The sequence below is a fragment of the Patiria miniata genome, unplaced genomic scaffold, assembly GCF_015706575.1.
Source record: "Patiria miniata isolate m_02_andy unplaced genomic scaffold, ASM1570657v1 HiC_scaffold_5, whole genome shotgun sequence".
Lineage (NCBI taxonomy): Eukaryota > Metazoa > Echinodermata > Asteroidea > Valvatida > Asterinidae > Patiria > Patiria miniata.
The window spans coordinates 22,743,217-22,765,021 of record NW_024037072.1 but is presented as its reverse complement, the minus strand read 5'-3'; the positions used below and the strand labels follow the sequence as shown (position 1 = coordinate 22,765,021).

Genomic DNA, 21,805 nt, shown 5'->3' with positions numbered 1-21,805 from the left:
CGTCAAAATAGTCCGCCTCTCGAAAAAAACATTTTGGGCAACATCTTTTTAAAACAAATTGGAGCCCCCCCCCCCCCAACCAAATCCTGGGTCCCCCAAAACTGTCCCGAAGCATACATTATTGATACTGATTGGTGGTGGGAACCAGCCCATCCTCCAAAAAAAAAAGAAATTGACAGAATTTGAAATGATTCAGTGATTGTTCGATCATTCAAAGTGAATAACTTTCGTATTGCTAGAAAAATAGCAATTTAGAAAATAGGAATCCATTTTTTGGGGGGAGGAAATGCAACTTTTATCCTTAGAAATTGCCCATGTTAAGTTTCAGACATTTCAAGGGACTGGCCAGCCAGTTTCTTGATAGGCGTATATGTTGCAGATATTTCAAGGTTAACAGAATGTTTGAAATACTTGGTTTAAACAGATTTATGGTTCCGACATTTAAAGCTAGAGTCCATCATTTGCAGCCATCCAAAAAGTAACTGACATAATTATTGTTGAAAAACAAACTTGGTTGAAAGATAGTAAGGGGACTAAACTCCCTGTGAAATTATTCTTTCTGGGAAGCTGTCATTTTGAAGTAATCAACGAAAGAAGGCATTTCCAACGGTGATTCTTAAGAAGCACCTTAGGAAAATTTAAATTAGTAGTTTGTTTTGTTATTCAGCGCAGCGCGCACAAGTATTGGAACGACGCACACGCGCGTGCAGTTGATATATTTTGTCGGATCAGTGCGCGAAGTCACGTATAGCTGCAATTCAAAACAATTCAAAACATGATTCAGTAACTCTTGATTTGAAATTGAGATCTTAGAATGCTGTTTTTCTCGGAATGTACAGCTGAAGCTTAGCTGAAACTTCATCAGGTTAGTTGCTCAGTATCCTTCATTAGATTTTGAACTCTTTTGTTGCTTCAAACGAACAAAATGCACAAATTACAAATGATGGACTGTAGCTTTAAAATGGAGGGGATAATTACATGTATGTTTCTGACATAAAGTGTCTGAAACGGTGACCCAATCCACGAAACGGTATTACATTGTAAGTCCCGCTGTGCATTATTGTGTAATGGCCCGCTCAGCGTTGAGAGGGTGAACATCTCTTCAAAATGTGATTTTCATTTTTTGTCATTCTTGACATCTTTAAGACCTACAGTTTCAGGTTCATTTACAGAAATGTTGATTTTGATGAATAAAGTGGGGAAAAAACCTGATAATTTTGAGTGCATTGTGCATAAATCTACATCAAAGCCTGCTTGCTTAGTTGTGTAATCAAACTCCAAGGAAGTACATACATGTATATGCAACTACTTCATATCTCCAGAACGGGAGGGGATGTGGGGCTCCATATACCAAATGAAAGCTTACCCTGTGGGCTTTCCAATCATGTACTAGTATATAACTTGATTTCACTTTTTTAACTTTTTGTGGAGGGGGTCACAAATGGTTGTAATATTATTGTCATTGTTGACGTTTCAGACATTTTGTCTTTCAAACATTCCTGGTTCACTGTGCTCTATTTTTTTCTTCTTCTTCAAAAAGAACATCCCTCTTAGGAGCCTAGATTCCTGAGGATTATCATACTGGATAACGTGCAAAGTAGAACCATGAAGTAATGTATTGTGATAGTTGCTGTGTGACGGTGCATTGCATGTACAAAGTGCATTTTATATCTCCTGAAGATGTCAGATCCATGTCGCTAAATTTTTCCTGATTACTTTTTGTCCCTTCCACCACCCATCCAGGTACTTCCGGTATTTCTTTGACTTTGTGATTGTGGTCAATGCAGTGCTGATCATCGCCGAGCTTGATGAAGCCGAGTGGGGTTTCCTGGATAAATACGTGTCGCTAAATTTTTCCTGATTACTTTTTGTCCCTTCTACCACCCATCCAGGTACTTCCGGTATTTCTTTGACTTTGTGATTGTGGTCAATGCAGTGCTGATCATCGCCGAGCTTGATGAAGCCGAGTGGGGTTTCCTGGATAAATACATGTCGCTAAATTTTTCCTGATTACTTTTTGTCCCTTCTACCACCCATCCAGGTACTTCCGGTATTTCTTTGACTTTGTGATTGTGGTCAATGCAGTGCTGATCATCGCCGAGCTTGATGAAGCCGAGTGGGGTTTCCTGGATAAATACATGTCGCTAAATTTTTCCTGATTACTTTTTGTCCCTTCTACCACCCATCCAGGTACTTCCGGTATTTCTTTGACTTTGTGATTGTGGTCAATGCAGTGCTGATCATTGCCCAGCTTGATGAAGCCGAGTGGGGTTTCCTGGCTCTCTTCATTATTGAGATCCTGCTCAAGATGTACGTGCTAGGCTTCTACAAGTACTTCCACAACTTCTGGAACATGTGAGTAGAATACATTTGTATGCATGCCCGAGTGTTGGACACTAGGCAGTGGCAGAATTGCAGTTAAGTCCGTCACAAGTCCGTTCACAAGTAAATTAGAAGTCCAGTCACAAGTGGGACAGAACCAAGTAAACAGTGCTTGGTAAAGGGCAATTTCACGGTTACTCGCGTTACATTTTTGATGTACTTTGGAGTTTCCTTGGGCTGTAGTAACCTTACTGAAAAGGTTTAACCATAACTCCCTAGGGGGTGTGCAAAATCGTATTGAAATTGGAGGATTCAGGACTGTTAGGGTTAATAACTGTTATCCCCATGGTAGATAGAGTAGACCTAGACCTACCTTAGCACCAAAGATGACATCCAGAAAAATGTGTTATGTATGGTAAACAAGACCCACAAAATCGGTTACTCACGTTACATTTTCGTAATTGCCCTAAAGAGTAAAACTCCATATTAAAGTTGTAATACTGCTACTCCCTGTACTTCCCCAAACTGTACATTTTTTGGTTTTCATCAGGAAATGAATGCAATGTAATACAATTTAATGCAGATGTTTATCAACATCCATAATTTGAGCAGTTGTTTTGGCGTCAAGTTATTCTGGTGTTCAATTTTTCCATAAGTGGAAGAGATCGGAAACGAAAAGCCTTTATCTAAACTGCTCAAGATGTGGCAATAAATGTCTGTTATCTACAGAGTTATTGATAAGTTGCAAAATTAAATAGCTGTCAATCAAAAACTGTCATCTGAGCAAGCTTGTGAAGTGGGGTTCCAACAGTCATGGAAAAATCTTGAAAAATGAAATTTAAAGCTGCGGTATCATGGAAAGTCCGGAAAATTCATGGAATTTCACTATTTTACACGGAGTCATGGAAAGTTGATATTCCAAGACAAAAAAAGTCATGGGAAAAGTCATGGAATCCTGCACAAACCATACGTGCTGACGGGTAACATGCGATTAGGCCAATATTCCAGCTTGCATTCCAATTTATGCTAGGAAAATGGTAACAGGGAACCTTGTACATTTTTGGCGACATGTAAGTTAAAGCTAAAGTGGAAAAGAAAAGAAAAGTTAAAGCTATGGTCCATCATTTGTAATTTGTGCATTTTGTTCGTTTGAAGCAACAAAAGTGTTCAAAATCTAATGAAGGATACTGAGCAACTAACCTGATGAAGTTTCAGCTAAGCTTCAGCTTCATATTCTGAGAAAACAGCATTCTAGGATCTCCATTTCAAATCAAAAGTTGCTAAATCATGTTTCGAATTGTTTGAATTGCAGCTTTACGCGATGTCGCGCACTGATCCGACGAATTATAGCAACCGTGCGCGCCTGTGCGTCGTTCCAATGCTTGTGCGCGCTGCGCCGAATAACAAAACGAACAACTAATTTAAATTTTCCTGCGGTGCTTCTTAAGAAGCACCGTTGGAAATGCCTTCTTTCAATGATTTCTTCAAAATGAGAGCTTGCCAGAAAGGATAATTTCACAGGGAGTTTAGTCCCCTTACTATCTTTCAACCAGTATGTTTTTCAACAATAATTACGTCAGTTACTTTTTGGATAACTGCAAATGATGGACTCGGGCTTTAACTAGAAAATAGAAGGAAGATCAGATGGCTGTGAGGGGAGGTGCAGGTCCCCTTGTTGATGGTAATGCACACTGCATACACCTATATTTTCAGTGTGATGACTGGCCAGTGTTTTGTAAATAGGTTTCTAAAATGTCCAAACAGCATCTATAGGCATTGGTCATGGAAAGCCCTGATTGTTTCCTGGAAGATTTATGGAGAGGTCAGAAGACCCTCCTGAGTGTACAATGCTGATTGCACTGAGTGTACAATGCTCATACAGTTACTTTTGTGGAAGGGCGCTGTGGAAAAACCATAGAGCTATATTAAATTACTATAGCGCTAACTCGATGTACAAAGTAATGCCTGATGGGCGCATCTATGTTGGTACACAAACCTATGGGAAACTTGAAATTTTGTACGGCTTTTGTACGGCTATTTGCATATCTGCATTTGTATTCCATACCGGTGTGTCATCGAAGCCGATACGCCCAAAACCGAAACGCACGAGCAGCAAATGAGCGTTTCATTTTGCTCTACGCAAACAGCGCAACGTGTGCGCGTCCCTCCGCTGCAGATGCTTTTCGCCGTGACGTTTTTTTTTAACCGTCATGACGCGCTTAAGTTGTTTGCCTATCTTCTACTTGCGCGTTGCATTCAGAGTACACTTTCAAAATTCAATCCATCTATTTTGATTGTGTTCTACAAACACGCGCATAAATTCAAAATGTCTGCGCCCAGAGCGGCTTCACAGCGTCTCCGCGCACAAAAATGAAGAGTTAGCGCTCTAGTAATTTAATATAGCTCTATGGAAAAAAACTAAAAACATTACACTGGTTTATTTGTATTCTGTGAAGCGCCTTGAGCGTCAATTTTTGATGTCGTGGCTGTCATGGCCGTTTAAGTCTCTTGTTGTGGTTGTCTCACTGTTTGCTTTGATTGATGCTCCGTGCCGGTCCGTTTATATCTGCCTGTTTTAGATAATTTAATTATGTACACCTACTTGTATTTGTATAATTTTGATGGTTGTTGAATTTAACAGGATTATTTGTATTTCTGTGAAGCGCCTTGAGTGTAATTTTTTGACATCGTGGCTTTCATGCTGTTTTGCATCTGTGCCGTGTGTGTCTGTGTTTGTATGTCTGTCCATTTGCCTGTCCGTCTGTTTGTCTTGTGCTTAATTGTCTATCTTGACACTTTTGTCTGTCTTTTATTAACCAGAATAGTTGTCTTGTCTACTGTTAGTCCGTTCATTTGTCCGTCTAGTGTGTGTTTCCCACCCTGATTGTGTAAGTCTTTTCTAGGTCTCTTTGTCGTGGTCGTTTAAGTCTCTTTGTCGTGGTCGTCTCGCTGTTTTTTAGCTTTCTTGTATAATTTTAGACTGTTTTTAAATTTTAACTGGCTTATTTGTGTTTCTGTGAAGCGCCTTGAGCGTCAATTTTTGACGGATTTGGCGCTTTACAAGAATTAGTTATTATTATTTTTACACCTCCCCAACATGGAACTTCTATCAAAATAATAGAAAATTGAAACACTTCCCTCCTAACGTTTGCTTTAAAGACGAACCCAACATTAGTTGCCTGTTTTGTGTTTCAAAAATCTTCATACATTGTTGTATTTTGTTTTATTTTGTTGCAGATTTGATTTTGTCGTTGTTTCATCTGCCCTCATAATAACCATCATTGAAGAAGTTTCAAAAGTAACAGCAAGTGAGTACATGAACATTGGGTCGAGTTTCATCCCGAACAATATATTTGTTTTTTAAATTGATCCACCGACCTTAAGGTATAGAATCATTTCTTTACAAACTTCAAATTATTTGTGCACAAGCCCTTTCAGAAGGTTGCAGTGGCCTTCAATCAGAAAACAAAAGTACCGGTAGCATTTTAATAACCATCATTGAAGAAGTTTCAAAAGTACCGGTAACAGCAAGTGAGTACATGAACGTTGGGTCGAGTTTCATCCCGAACGATATATTTGTTTTTTTTAAATTGATCCACCGACCTGAAGGTATTGAATCATTTCTTTACAAACTTCAAATCATTTGTGCACAAGCCCTTTCAGAAGGTTGCAGTGGCCTTCAATCAGAAAACAAAAGTAGCATTTTTTTTTTTAAATAAAATATAAAAATTGAAAACGCTTTGGAGAAAAACATTTTGTTTAAAAACAAACACAGAGCCTCCATCTTTAACCCCTTAAGCACGGGTTATAATGGGGACATTCCTCCACACATAGAGCAAGTGACCTACATGACTGCACAGCCTTTGTGTGGTAGCGGGACTGCACAAAAGCAGCAGCTGTGGAACTACCCACTAGCTGTGTGCCACGGCATACCACAGCTGGCAACTGCATTCCAATGAGGATTAGTGGCCGCGGCCATGACCGCTTCCCGGGCCCATGGAGTTAAAAATGCTGTTGTCCCATATCTCATTTTGTGCTGGTCCCAGAGGGCCAGTCAACGTTCGCTATCTGACTGACTGACTGACGGACCGAGTCACTTTGACTTTTGACATATATGTAGGCTGGTAAAAAGAGCTAGGCAGTGCTAACGTACATGTATATGATTACCCGTTATGCCAATGAATGGGCCCAATCCGGTCCATTGTGTACATCAGATGCATGAAAAGACAGCCAATGAATAGCCATTTTGAAATAGTTAAATTGAATTTTGTGTGCTGTGGCGAAGGCTTTACTAAGTTTGACTAGTCTTGTTTGTTTTGTATTTTGTTATTGCTTTACAGTTATTTTCTTAATCCCACACATGGACCTGTAATATAACTTGACAGCATTTTCTCTTCAATGTTTGTATCTTTGGTGACTGGGTCCATGCATGTTTGCACCCCCCCCCCCCCCCCCCACCTAGATAGTCATGCACTGCAGATGGAAATTGCTTCATTTAAAGCTTGATTTGTGGATTTCTTACATAATAATGAAGCATCTTCCTTGTTTTTGTAAACGTAGTTGATTACACTGACAAGACCCTGGACTTCATCCTGTCCCTACGAGTCATGAGAATCCTCAGGGTGATACAAAGCATTGAGAGGTAAAATATATATTGTGATATACATACATATACATGGAAACCAAATAACCCTCATAATGCAGTGTCCCAATACAAAATTATGCCAACCTTAAATTCTATCGGGGAGTGTGGCCTAGTGGTTAAGGATTGTGACTCATGTTCAGAGGGTCAGGGCGAATCCAGCTTCTACTTCACTAACCTCTACTTGCCTCTCTCCACCCAGGAGAATAATTGGGTACTGGCATTAGCTGAGTTATAACCTGCGATGGACTGGCATCGCATCCAGGGGGAATAATAATATTCTAAGTTGTTTCATGCCGAGGAAACTGGAAATAAATGCTGGCCTGATGTGCCATATTGGCTCGTGACAGACTTTTCCCAGTGGGCACACGACGTTATTTCAACGTTGATTCTTGGTTGAAATTGCGTAACGACGTCGAAATACCGAAAAACAACGTTATTTCAACGTCGGTTTTGCGACGTTGTTTTTATGTCGCAGTTTGACGTTGTTTTAACGGTGAAAATATGTCGAAATTGCGTCGCGATGTTAACAACCTAAATTCAATGTCGATACAACGTTGGTTTGGTGACGTTGTTCCAACGTACAGATTTCGACATGAATCCAACGATGAATAAATGTCGAAATTGCGTCGCGATATTAACAACCTAACTTCAATGTCTATTCAACGTCGGTTGGGTGACGTTGATCCAACGTACATATTTCGACATGAATCCAACGTTGGATTAATGTCGAAAAAGCGTCGCAATATTAACAACCTAAATTCAATGTCCATCCAACGTCGGTTGGGTGACGTTGTCTCAACGTACATATTTCGACATGAATCCAACGTTGGATTAATGTCGAAAGTGCGTCGCGATATTAAGAACCTAACTTCAATGTCCATCCAACGTCGGTTGGGTGACGTTGTTTCAACGTACATATTTCGACATGAATCCAACGTTGGACTAATGTCGAAATTGCGTCGCGATATTAAGAACCTAAATTCAATGTCCATCCAACGTCGGTTGGGTGACGTTGTTTCAACGTACATATTTCGACATGAATCCAACGTTGGATTAATGTCGAAATTGCGTCGCGATATTAAGAACCTAAATTCAATGTCCATCCAACGTCGGTTGGGTGACGTTGTTTCAACGTACATATTTCGACATGAATCCAACGTTGTACTAATGTCGAAAGTGCGTCGCGATATTAACAACCTAAATTCAATGTCCATCCAACGTCGGTTGGGTGACGTTGTTTCAACGTAAATATTTCGACATGAACCCATCGTTGGATAAATGTCGCGATAAACATTGCGTCGCGATATTAACAACCTAAATTAAACGTCTATATGACGTCGGTTTGGCGGCGTCGTTCCAACTTAGAGATTTCGACATTAATCGAACGTTGGATAAATGTTGAGATTGCGTCACGACATTAACAACCTATATTCAATGTTTATTCAACGTTTGGCTGGTAACGTCATTCATTAAAATTATTGGACAAAATATTTTGTTCGCATGTTCTTTTTCAATTATACCTTAATTATCCCAATTGTATCTTTAAATGTCCTACCAATTAAACAACTTATACGGCCTATACATGCAGTTTAACATGCCATATTTGCGTCCGTGCGAGAACGATTCTTTTCTACGATTTGATGTTTATGAATAAACATTGGTACATGGTGGGCTGGTGCATGGCCAACAACTTTTTATCCACGAGCCCCGCCGGGTACCTGCCAATTGAGCGCCAAATCCGTGACCAAGTCAGCGCCAAGTCCACGACCACGGACGTACACGTACACCGGTCATTCGTCTCATAGAGTACATGCAAGTTGCCCAGCTTTTCTATCCTGTCCCTCACCTAGACATCGCGCATCAACGAAAACCGGACTTTTGACGTCGCATATTGAAAGGTAAGTTTGCCATTCGGACTTCGTTTTGTCTATAATTCACTTTGGTATGCAGCAGGGTCCAAGTAATTTACTGTTTAGAAGTCTATGGTTATTTGTTGAACTTGATTCATTATATTTAAACATGATTCCGTGCTCGTGAATCGCGGCGTTCATGTCAAATTGCATTTTATAAGACCTTCTTAGGCATTAATTGTAGGCCATAAGGGCAGTCAAAGTGTAATTAAAGACCCCCTTCCAAATAATATAATTAAAAGACTGCTTTAACTTGCAAGTCCCAAGCTTCAATTTAGAAGCTATTTTCATGAAAACTAAACATATTGATAAAAAAAATTAAAAACTCGATCAATCTAGCATGTCTAGGCTCGATCAAAAAGACTGCTGGATGCAAGCTCTCTCCCTATGTGACAAAATTAAGTTCCTGTAGGCAAATTTAATATTCGTAAACTGCGGCCTGAACTGCTGGAATGTATCGTTTGTAAATTGTACATCGTGAAAGCTCCCTCTGAAAATTGAATCCTATGAAAGTTCTGGTCCAAATCGCAGTAAGCCATCGTTCTACCATCACCGGGATTCAAAGAAATTGTAGGGCCTTAACGGCGGAAAGATTGCAAAAAAGCCCAAAAGCCGGCTTCTTGCCCGGTCCTAAAAAGACATGGCGGGTGATTTTTTTTCTCCAAAGATCTGATGTCAATTTGGAAACAAAAACAACAAATTACCATTTTATGTAGAAAATATAGCAAATTTATGAAGTGGATGGGAAAGAAAGTCGGGGGGGGTGAAAAACTGCGGTATATTTCTTTTACTTGGCTTGGTCTTATAACCAACTTTTCGAGTGCATATCCCATAGGAAAAAAACATGTATATGATAAAGTTTTTTGATCAAATAAAGTAGGTTTTTTGGGGAGGAAATTTGTAAATGAATGAAGGGGTACAATGTACTCTATTACTGTAGCATTGACCCCGAAAATGCTGAATTAAATTAACTTTCTTTTCAAAGCGAAAATTACATGGTTTTCAGGCCTGATTTTACTTGAATTGTCAATGAATATATGGTCATGACTGTTTGTTGTTTAATATTACATATGTATTCGAATTTAGCCAGGAGGTGTGGTTTTCCCACAGATTCCTTATTGTGATTAGTTGGCCTGATAATATGTTATTCATAGGTAGAGTTAGACTTGTTAAATCTCTTCAGTTATTGTAGGTCTGCCTTTTTCTTTTCCTGTATTGAACTACTTGTTTCTGTTATAACCGTTTCTGCTTTTGACCTGTGCAAGTTTACTGTTGAGGAATGTGGAAGTACCCCCTTGGTGATTAGTCTCAGCTTGTGCAGCAGGAATTAATACACACAAGAGAGTTTGGTTTGGTCAAGTTTAGTCCAAGTCCATGGCATTGATCGAGTGCAGTGTCACGGTAGCTTAACCTCCATCGTTGTTTTCTATTTCGTATTAATAGTAATAACATATGTGGGGGAGGGGGCAATTTACTGCGTTGGTTTTAGGCATTTTAGTTAGGTTTTTAAGTTTCCATTTTTTTTTCAGGGGTCCTTTTTCAGTTTCAGGGCGAGTAAAAAAAGCGGAGCCCGGACCCAAAGAATATATTTCATATTTACTGAACAAGTTATGTAACACCACCATTTATTATGACTTGAAACCCATTTATTAAACTACGTTTAAGGGAGAAATGATTTCAATCGCTCTACACGTTCCCATTTTATCATTATTTGAACGAAGTAATTAACCCTTTAATCAGTTTCGTCCAAAAGTGTTCTGGCTATTTGGAACAACAAGGAAAATGACACAAAATACGTAGTACACAATATCTTTAATAATACGTAGTACACAATATCTTTAATAACATCCATGCTTTGGTTAACATTCCACCGTTTGAAAAACGCGCGTTCAAAATGACTTTTTTAAAATATTTAACTTTTAAACCAAAATTTTATCGCTGATGATGTATGAAGACAGTTGAAACAGATATTCGGGTCATTTTTTTAAATGATGATATAATTTGAACGGATTGAGCGATTGAATTTGTTCAACTATAAGAATACTTTTTTCGTTTGCTATTTTACTCTTTAATTTATTTCTTTGGGTCTTGGTTCCGCGTTTTTTACTCGGTATTTGGCTTATTAGCCTTAGTTTGAGTGAAGTATTTTAATCCTTTTTTTGTGCAAGATTGAAACAACCTAAACTCGTACATCTATAGCTACACCCATCCAAAGAATTAAAAGTGTGAGTTGATAGGGGCACGATTTTATCAGATTACTGAAAAATCAAAACAGCGACACGTGGTGATCGAATGCGCAAAGCTGCATCGATCAGCATTTGGCATTAATATTGTAAATGATTGCGACCGATACGGTACGGATCACAATATCAACAATAGGCCCTGTGCTTTACGTTACAGTAAAGTTATTTTTTTTTTTGGGGGGGGGGGGGGAGTCGTTTCTAGAAAACCATAAACAAAAAACTAAACCACTGTATCGCTATCAGTCCAAGAAATTCACAATTAACCAAAAGGACACTGTGATTGAAAAAATGAGAGTGCGCATACAATTTAATAGGACCGTAATTTGCCCGTAAATAACTACAGTTTTCCATTTCGGATACGATCTTATTTATGAACTTTGTGAAATTATACATCGAACGTTCGTATTCGTAGTGAACCACTCACAAGTTATTTCGTTTTCAAGATCGAAAACTGTTTATAGACAGGTCGCTGGGGTTGAAGGTCATGGGTCGTTTTGATCGAGGTTTTTTTCCAAACAGCCAGCACTCATATTTTATCTGATGCAAGCTGTAAAAAAAAGAGAGTGGCACACAAACTTGTTGATATGTATTTATGACGACCTTGACAATTAAAAAAAAGAACTCAAATTCAAGTTTCTATATATACTTTTACGTGGATAATTGACAGTGCGTCCAGTTGAGTATTTTGTCAAGTTGCTTGGCGTGCAGATGCGTTTTGGTTTTGGGTTGGTTCATATTTTACTTTGAAATATATACATTCATATGGCTGTTGACATCCTTATAGATGTACCTGTCTTGTTGCATTCAAATAATGATCTGTACAAGATAAAAAAAAATGCTAAGTTGAAGAAAGCAATTATATAAGAAAGGTGAACGAGGGGACGTAGTGTTTCTTTATAATGACATTGGATAAACTGTGCACAAATTCGTGTAAATATTTCAATTTTAGCATAGGCATGCAACTACAGATGTTTTCATTTTTCCACAGTCTCATTTTCATAGCGTATCTTGTGTTCAGTAGTGTAGCAATGGCCTACCTTAAGCGATGGAGAAAATGTCATGCAGAAGTAAGAGATCTCATAGACAACAGTGAAAGTAGCAGTGATGAGCAGGAAAACACAGAGGCAGATGATGTTTTGACGACAAACCCCATTGCAGATGAATGGGACCCCGCAGAGAGCAGTGCTGGTGCTTCTTCGGATTCTGTACCAGATCAACTTGATGTAGAGTCATATGGTTTCTCTGATGAACAACTGTCTTCTGATTCAGAAGATACTGATGATGATGATGTACGGTGTGACGTGGAGGTTGTGTCTGATTTCAGGGAAAGCCTTGCAACCTGGGCAACCAAGAACAGGTGCACGCGCTCTTCACTGAATGAGCTGCTGACCCTGTTGAGACAACAAGGGCATCGATTGCCGAAAGATGCGCGCACACTGCTGCAAACACCCCGTACAGTGCATTCGGTTGAGAAGTGTGGTGGGCAATATTCTTATTTTGGTATAGAAACAGGTCTTTTGAGGATCTTGTCACAAAACCCGTCGTTCCCTGAAGACACCCATATTGCTTTGAATGTCAGCATAGATGGCATACCTTTGTTCAAGTCTTCAACTACTCAGTTGTGGCCCATTTTGGCCAGCTTTCAAAATTCAGAGCCGTTCATTGTAGCTGTCTATTGTGGGGAATCCAAACCAACATCAATTGATGAGTATCTCAGCGACTTCCTACACGAATTCCAACAATTAAAAGAAGACGGCATTGAGTACGATTCCAAGATGTTTCAGGTGTCAGTTAATGCTTTCATTTGTGATGCCCCAGCAAGATGTTTTTTGAAGTGCATAACATACCACAATTCCTACTTTGCTTGTGAGCGATGTACAATAAAGGGCTCATGGAAAGGAAGGGTTGTACTTCACTCCAAAGACATGCATCCCTTGCGCACAGAAGAAGAGTTCAACAACCTTCAGTATGAACACCACCAAGCCGGCAAGTCTCCTCTCATCGATGCTGGCTTATCCTGCGTGAAAGGAGTTGTTCTTGACTATATGCACTGCGTGTGCTTAGGTGTTGTTAGGCGCATGTTGTATTTTTTGAAGAAGGGCCCAAGGTGTTGTCGGTTGTCCAGTGGCCAAGTCAGTGAAATATCTGAAAATCTAACGTCTCTCAGTGGACAAATGCCACGTGAATTTGCACGTCAACCGAGAGATTTGTCTTATCTGAAAAGGTGGAAAGCAACGGAGTTTAGGCAGTTTTTGCTATACACTTGTCCCATTGTTCTGAAAAACGTTGTGCCAAAACCAGTGTATGAGCATTTCCTCACACTGATGGTTGTAATGGCCATCATGCTGCAGTCTGATGATGTAAAAAGAAATGCCTATATTGCATATGCCCAACAACTTATTGTCTTCTTTGTGAAGAAATGCAGAGAGTTGTATGGAGACACTTTCACTGTCTACAATGTCCATAGTCTTGTCCATCTACCCGAGGATGTGATAAACCACAAGTGTTCACTGAATGACATATCAGCATTTCCCTTCGAAAATCATCTTCACATTCTGAAGAAATTCGTCAGACAGGCAAAGAATCCCATTGCCCAGATCTCAAAACGACTAGCAGAGCTAGAGAATTGTAATAGTAGGCCAGTTAGGCAGTCGTCAATGTCCTTCATTTCTACCAAAATGAAGGACAGCTGCTTCATTGTCAACAACGAAGACTATGCTTTCATCAAAGAAAGACGAGAGGATGGGACATTAGTGTGTGATATTATCAGACAGCGCCATACTGAAAACTTCTTCGTGCGACCCTGCGAGTCAAAACTTATCGATATTGCCTTCATCCGGGACTTCAACAAAACAAGGCGTAAGAGGAAATTAATGGAACGTAATAGTCTCCAACGCAAGGTAGTTATACTTCCTTCAAAAGATGGTTTCTTACTACTGCCAATGCTGCATGGAATGTGAAACGTGTGCACTCCTCCTCCTCCCCTCCTCCACCACCATATCAGAATACCCATTCCCCTTCACCACTGTAGCTATTGTATAGCAGAATGACAATATGGGCCTCTTTTTGAAGTACTACAGATTTTGCGGCAAGATGTGGACCAGAGCAGTTTGGCTGGAAGGGCAAGAGGAATTTGACGGGGTCGTCCCGGGAACCTGGGTCAAAGACAAATTTGTGTTTTGGCCACCAGGACCAAACGCTGAAAAAGCGATGAACGATGGAAAACAACCCGCCGAGACTTGGAGAAAGTTTCCTCTGCTGAAGACGAAAATCACATCAGGTATTTTGGTTCACTTAATTTATCTTTTAAATGTTCTTTACGCACAAAATGAGTTGGATTGAACACTTTTTATTACTTTTTCTCATTACTACATTAGTTGTCGTGTCTTTGAAATGTCTTTGGTGTGCCCCTTCTATACTTACAGAAAAACGAGAGGAATGTGAGGAGTACGACGAAACAACATCACAGGAGAGTGACGACGAAATCCCCGTTAAGCGCAAGCTAAAAAAGAAAAAGTTCATTGATTGCGTTCCAGGTATGTTTATAATCTATATTTGAGATGAATATACAAGTACAGAAACAACAGACTTTTGCCAGAGTTTTCTGTTTATTTAATTCTTCATTACATTTCTTTACCCAGCGTGTGTCCAAACAGTTCAAAACTGGTTTCCATTGGGGCCCTGCATACAATGAAAAATAACAAGAAACATGTATAGAAATACAATCCATTACAAATACAATACAATACAGTGGGATGAAAGCATTATTTGATTAATGCATAATTGTTAACCAAATGTTATAAATACAGTTTATTGTAAAACTAGTATTCTGTTTATTTATTTCAAGTTAAAAAGTGAGTCCAATTCCTGCACAAAATAATTCTTGAGATTGATACAACAATATATCAAACACGCACGCTTAAAACAATTGTGATGACATATTTTTTAAAGCGGACACCGTTTTGTTTTTCATGAGTCATGACAAAGGCCAACTGAAATGCAAACTTTTTTTTTAATTCCTTTCTTTTTTTAAGAATACTTGGGAGACAGTCAGCCTGAAAGTGATGAGGAACAGATTATGGAGGTGGTGAGTGAAGGTGCTCCTAGTGAAAATGAACACCTTGGTGAGTACATGCAATGTCTTCATGAAATCATGAATTTAGTCGTGTATCACATGCTGCAAATCAAACACTTGGGCTCACTGTTATTCTTTTAAGCTTTCATTATCAAATTCGCATTGCCAGATTTTATAAGATATGTTTTTTTTTTCTAAATGAACCAGTAGCACTTCCAACACCACCCTCTAAGGTGTCGCCAGCTGGGAGGCAAGCAACAAAGTTTGGACAATCTGCCATTGACCCTCGAGGTAGGATTACAACTCAATGATTCACGAAAGTAATCTGTATTTTTTTATTGAAAAAAAAATGCAAATTGAATATGCAGATTAATGGATTCGATATGTTATCACCAATGAAACACAGTACAAAAGTATGTCACTACACATGTTACATTAATTATGGAAACTTGGAAAGACTCCTGCAGCATCTACATGTTTATGCAATGTGAATACATGTACATGTTAAAAGGATTGAAGTTATCACGTATACCCGCATATTATGCATGTACATAACAACATTTTATGTAGAATAATGGCGTGCAAAAGAAAGTAAAATTTAGTTTTTGACGTTGTATATGTGTTTCGGTATAGAGAAAGCAACTGCAGTGACAACGACTAGGACGATCTCATCATCCGGAACTGGACTACCACAATGCGCTAATTCCTTTGCCCCCAGCACGTCTGCAAAGCCGCATGTTCTCAGTAACAGAGGTGAGAACCCATGCTCACTGAGTATACACATTTATGAAACCAACCCACAAACACAGTTAGTTCTTTCGAACTGAGTCTTCTTGAATTACGGTTAATTAACAATAAGTCCAGAAAAATGTCGATATAAATAAATGTATCTGCATGGCTTGGTTTTTTTTTTTTTTTTTTTTTTTTAAATACTTTGCACATTGCACACAGCACATGCTCTTTGTATACCCTTGTTGTACTTTAAACACGGACTTTTATTCGGAAGTATGATTTATAGGTCTATGCCACCATATTTACGCGTCAAAGTTGTCTTGGAAAAAGTTCTGAAAAAAAATAGGGCGAAATTTTTCTACATATACGTTGAATACATGTAAATGTAAATGTAAACAGATAATTCATGTATTGTTTATATTTTGTTTGAAAGATGAGCCATCATCAGCAAGAATGTCAAGGGCGTTCTTATCAGCTACAGGCGGTGCTGGTAGACAACATACAAATGTCGTCCCACTAAGAGGTAGGATATGCATTGAATACAGAACAATATGTGAGTAAAGAACCGTATTGAGTTCAACTTGCCAACTGTTTACAATTTCCGCAGGAAAACTTTCCTTGGAGCAGAAAAACATACCTTTTTTTGAAGCCGAGGCTTATTCGACATTTACTTTTTAAACATGGACAATTGAGAATTTAGATATAGAGAATTGATTTCTGAGCTCTTGATAATGTTTAAGAGCAGCATGATATGAAACTCCCTCGACATACTAAAATGTTTGTGCAAGGTGGGTACATTTGTAACAAACTTGGATTAAAAAAAAAAAACATGTACTGGAACAATTCTTAGAAGGATCTGTATTGAGTTTTTCTTTATGTACTTGTTTTCGTTCGCAGATGAACCATCACTTGGAAGACCATGCGCCAAGATGTCATCAGTTGGTGGACATCCACGAAATAGCTCTTCCACCCTTAACGCCTTTGGATCACTGCGGTCATCTTTCAGTTCAAGAGGTGAGAATACGAGGTCAGATGAATTTATTTAAGGTCCAGAAATTCAAGGCGGCCTGATATTCCTAATTAAACAAGATCTTCTTGTACATTTCAAGCCAATTTTGTCCCATTTCTCCAAACCCTCCATTTGGCACTGTGAACCAAATCTTATCAAAAAACAACAAAATATCAAAGGAGTTATTAGGAGTTAGCGCAGTTTAATTTTGAATGACAGTTAAATGCAACTCTGTGGTCAGTGGTTCAAAAATTACTAGAATCTGCCTTAAAGAAGCAGTATCAAATTTTCGAGTAAAAGGTCCTTCAAAACTCACATTCGAACTTACCTTAGTTTCATCGAGCAGTTTCTCGCCCTTCTAATTCCCACATGAGCATTCATATTCTTTTTTTATAAATCTTTCACTATTTTGCAGTAATAAATCTTTCACTGTTTTGCAGTAATATGGAGATGGTTTTCAGATGAAAAAAAATACAATGTACTAGAAATTAGTGGATGTTTGACAATGAACGATTTAGCCATTAGTACAGCAGATGGCTCCATTGCATAACCAACGTGGCCTTTTTGTTTCATTATACAGATGAAATAGCACTGGCAGGGACATCTAACATCATGACATCAGCTGGTAGGGGTCCACCTCAAAGCTCTTCATCCACCCGAAACACTTCAAGACCAAGTATCAGCCCAAGTTGTAAGCTCCCTTTTCTGATTTTACAAATCATTTAAATTTATTGTGCATATATTTCTGGCCGTAAATCCACAGGGAAATGTGCCATGACATTATAAATCATTCTTATATGAAGAGTGTCACACACATAATACTACTGTATAAGCAACCTCACAATTTTGATTTTTAAGATCACTTCGTTGGAAAGCAACAAATGTTAAGAAGCACTGGATCTTGAATAAAACATAATTGATAGTCCCAAAGGTATTTGTTTTGGGCCACAACACATTCGTTAATAGTAGTGTAATTTCAAATGCAGTGTCTGAAGACGGATCTCAAAGGTCTTGGTCAAGAGGCAGCAATGCATCAAGATTCATATCCAGATCCAGATCCAGATCCTGGTCCAGATCCAGATCCAGATCCAGATCCAGATCCAGATCCAGATCCAGATCCAGATCCAGATCCAAAGAACGCCCGGTACAAGGAAAGAAGAGGCAGCCATCTGACTCATTTCCATTGCCAGAAGGAAGTAAGTGACTCATGTGTTTGTAGCAAAGAGTGTTAAAATGGTGAATTATGCTATGCGCCCAATATTGTTCTCCCTGGGTCTACCTTAACGCAAATGGTAAAAATTCTTCTGAGTGACTAAAATTGTCAACTTTGAGCGTGAAAAACATGACAATATCCCAACATGAAGAGTTCATATGAAAATCTTGTTAAGCTCATAAATTTTTGCTTCACTTTTTTTCAAAATGCAAAATGATAGGACTGTTCATCTTCAACCCGCTGAACTTAATTGTTAATATTGCACAATGGTTAAACAACGATGCTTAAAAATTCAACCGTTGCAAAATGTTAGCTGTCTCTTTTTCCCATGTGGATTTAACAGTTTTTCAAAGTTCACTAACAGTATAATCTCCAAGTGCGAAATTTTTTCACCTACTTAATTCAGAGTTTCAGAAACGAGTTTTGTACCTGCTCACGGATATTCGAAGCCTGATCCAGAACTTAGGAAGAAGAAATGAAGAGTCTGAGTCTGACTTTGTGGTCGAGCGTATGTCATGTTTGGAAGAACTGAGAGATGTCGAGGAGGCACTGAAGGTGCCTGATAAACGACAGTCACTGGTATGTATCTTAGCCAGATAGTCTAGTCATAACAAATTCAAGCATTCGAAAATTCCTCAATCATTATGTCTTTTGTAATTTATTTTTAAAAAATAAGTAAGCATGCAGTTGCCCATCCAATATAGCCCTTGTGCTACACGGACAAGATACTAACATTCCAAGGTTTCCCTCTGCTTTTAGTGTACTCGTAACGATAAACTATTGTGACCAGGTGATGTTGCAAGTTGATTGTCAAACTCGTATCGCTTGTTTAATCTTGAGTTAACACAAAACGTGTACAAACAGACCGGCAAACAATACAAAACCATCTGTTTTAATAAGACCATTACTTATTTTCGTTTCAGATAGCTCAACTCACAAAGATTGGAGGAGTCAGCCTTAGAGACAATACAAGCAAAGTGATGCAGAGGTAAATAAAAAAAAAGTAAAGAACAAATATTGTGGTGTAAAACATGCATTTTCTCAATAAGGGTCAAAAACTAAACAATAAAGATGAAGACGCTGGTGAAAGAGAGGTGTCCTATTTTACTGTAAGTTCTAAGATATATAATTGCACGTCCCATTATTATGTTGGTATCCATCACATGTGAAACTGTATGCATTTATCAGGAACAACAGGGCTCACACAAATTGTCTTTCACGATAATTGTTAAAACTAATTCTTTTACACTTGCTAGTCGTGTACAAGTGACAGCTGAACATAGCTTGCTCTCAGTGATGATCATGCAGTCCTGCCTGACCATCATATTTGTGTGCAATGTCCAAAGAAAAAAGAAATGTGGAGGATCAATTTGGATGAACTTGACCCAAAATTTCAATACATCATGTAAAGTAAAAGTTTATCAATGCGAACACTGTTTATGTTATATTTACAAACATGTTCTTGATAATGTTACTCTAACCACTTTTGTGCTGTTTGAAAAATAATAAAGTTTAATCCCTGACTTCTTATCTCTTCTATAGGCTAATGACGAACGAGTTGATGTCGCAAATAAATATGAAGGGGAAGGGCGGCAAGATCGCCTTTGATGGAACCGCACTCTTCAACGTCGTCAAAGGTAGTTGCCTGTGCTTCTACTCGTATAATGAGTTTTCACTAATAGCATAGTTACAACCTTTCATGTGGGCTTTGCTAAAAAATTAAACAGGTTATGACAGTTCAAGTTACACTTTTGTGGGGCATGTATAAATGCATCTTATAGATGACACTTTGAAGTCAAACAAATTTCAGATTGAAGAAATTGAAAAACGATAACATTTTCGCATTTTTAAATATTACTAATAAATTTTAGTTTTCTGTCCTTTTATCTACAGCAAGTGTCCTCAAACGTCAAACTGGGACAGAAAGTGAATTGGCTGCAATCGTGGCAACATGTCTGAAGTACGCCCCAGATCGACGGGGAGGCGGAGGAAGAAGAAATTAATTATTTAAAAAATACTTTCCACTCTCAATACCTTCCTCAGAAATGAATGTGAAAACTGTTGACACTGTGTTAACTCTTTAATTACTGATTTTTCTTCAGACAAAATAGGTCAGTGATAAGGTAAAAAGAGTCATTACTTATACTTTTCTATATGTAACATTAAATTGCACGTGAAAAATGTGTTATTTAGAATGTGAATGTTTTGTAGTCTTGTAGCGATCCAGTTTTTCCATGTTTAAACGGAAAACACAGTATTTTCTTAGTCAAAGTCTTGAGAGTCTTTCCTCAATCATGTTAGACTTGACTCAAATCTGATGTTCCATTTTATATCAACACTTATTCGAGGTCTCAAAAAAGGTCAGGATAACATTACTCACAAGCCTGTTTTCTACGGCGTTTTTTTCGTGCATTTGCTGAGGTAATATGAAATTGTAAGATTGAGTGTCTTAAAGAAAAACAGGAAGTACTTAACCATAACTCGGAATCATTTTATAAGTGTGAACCGACTGTAAATTTTTAAACGGATTTTCCATTTTATAGTCTGTAACGCTCCTGTCAAAGTCATACAGTCTTCCTCACCACCTCTTGCATTTGTTTCATGCCAAGTGAATTCGTGTAATGCTCATAGATAAGTCTGCTATTATAGATAAGTCCTTAAAACAAAATATCGATGTTGCATCGAGTTTTCCTCATGTTCTGCACGTTCAACTTTTGTTATTTAACCCAAACAAGCTCTTAACACTGCATGTACATCGAACTACTGTTTATTTTCAAAAAGTAAATTGTGCTTGGAAATGTATGAAAAAAATGTTGACTTTAATAAAGCATATGCAACATTTTAATGAGAAACATTGAAAGTGATCAATACGTAACTTTTCTTCCCCAAAAAAATTGAATTGGGAAAAAATGAGACGAGATTTCAATGTCTACGTTGAATCAACGTCATGATTTCTACGTTGGTTTAACGTCAGCATTGCAACCTCAGATCAATTTGCAAATTCAATCATTAATCAACGTTGAATCAACGTAGAATTCCCGACATTAAATCGACGTTGAAATATCTACGTTGATTCAACGTTGTGCTTTCCACGTTGGTTTAACGTCAGCATTACAACGTCAGATCAACTTGCAAATTCAATCATTAATCAACGTTGAATCAACGTAGAATCTCCGACATTAAATCAACGTTGACATATCTACGTTGATTCAACGTCATGCTTTCCACGTTGGTTTAACGTCAGCATAATAACGTCAGATCAACTTGCAAATTCAATCATTAATCAACGTTGAATCAACGTAGAATGTCCGACATTAAATCAACGTTGAAATATTTACGTTGATTCAACGTTGTGCTTTCCACGTTGGTTTAACGTCAGCAAAACAACGTCAGATCAACTTGCAAATTCAATCATTAATCAACGTTGAATCAACGTAGAATTTTCAACATAAAATCAACGTTGAAATGTTGACGTTGATTCAACGTCGGCATTTCAACGTCAGAAAAACTTTCAAATTCAATCATTATTCAATGTAGTTCAACGTCGGAAACTGACGTTGTTTCAACGTTATTTCAACGTATTTTGCCCACTGGGTTAAGCACTATATAAAGGCATGGATTAGCATACATTATATAACCGACATACAGATCCTTGT

At 38.3% G+C, this 21,805-nt stretch overlaps 2 protein-coding genes across 3 annotated transcripts in view; both read left to right on the top strand.

Moving 5' to 3' along the window:
* Positions 1-21,805, top strand: part of LOC119741452 (two pore calcium channel protein 1-like) — a 68,581-nt gene that overhangs the window by 34,327 nt on the left and 12,449 nt on the right. Inside the window, exons 12-14 of the mRNA XM_038217206.1 lie at positions 2,191-2,355; positions 5,560-5,630; positions 6,883-6,964. Of these exons, the coding sequence (XP_038073134.1) occupies positions 2,191-2,355; positions 5,560-5,630; positions 6,883-6,964 (318 nt within the window). The remainder of the gene's footprint in view (positions 1-2,190; positions 2,356-5,559; positions 5,631-6,882; positions 6,965-21,805) is intronic.
* LOC119741453 (CLK4-associating serine/arginine rich protein-like) lies at positions 14,094-21,671 on the top strand. 2 transcript variants are annotated; one of them, XM_038217208.1, is made up of 13 exons: positions 14,094-14,400; positions 14,546-14,656; positions 15,155-15,244; positions 15,406-15,486; positions 15,829-15,948; positions 16,361-16,450; positions 16,825-16,941; positions 17,517-17,627; positions 17,923-18,132; positions 18,556-18,728; positions 19,073-19,137; positions 19,692-19,786; positions 20,043-21,671. In XM_038217208.1, the coding sequence occupies exons 1-13, from the start codon at positions 14,175-14,177 to the stop codon at positions 20,150-20,152; spliced, it is 1,599 nt and encodes a 532-aa protein (XP_038073136.1). In that variant the 5' UTR covers positions 14,094-14,174; the 3' UTR covers positions 20,153-21,671. The 2 variants fall into 2 exon arrangements, with proteins under 2 accessions (XP_038073136.1, XP_038073135.1); XM_038217207.1 differs by having other exon boundaries at positions 15,403-15,486.

What these genes read in the sequence shown, in the direction of transcription:
- LOC119741453 (XM_038217207.1), top strand. Translation starts at nt 14,175, where the DNA reads ATGGGCCTCTTTTTGAAGTACTACAGATTTTGCGGCAAGATGTGGACC. An exon ending in ATCTGCCATTGACCCTCGAG is followed by an intron (nt 15,487 to 15,828) that starts GTAGGATTACAA and finishes GTTTCGGTATAG; the next exon opens with AGAAAGCAACTGCAGTGACA. An exon ending in GTCATCTTTCAGTTCAAGAG is followed by an intron (nt 16,942 to 17,516) that starts GTGAGAATACGA and finishes TTCATTATACAG; the next exon opens with ATGAAATAGCACTGGCAGGG.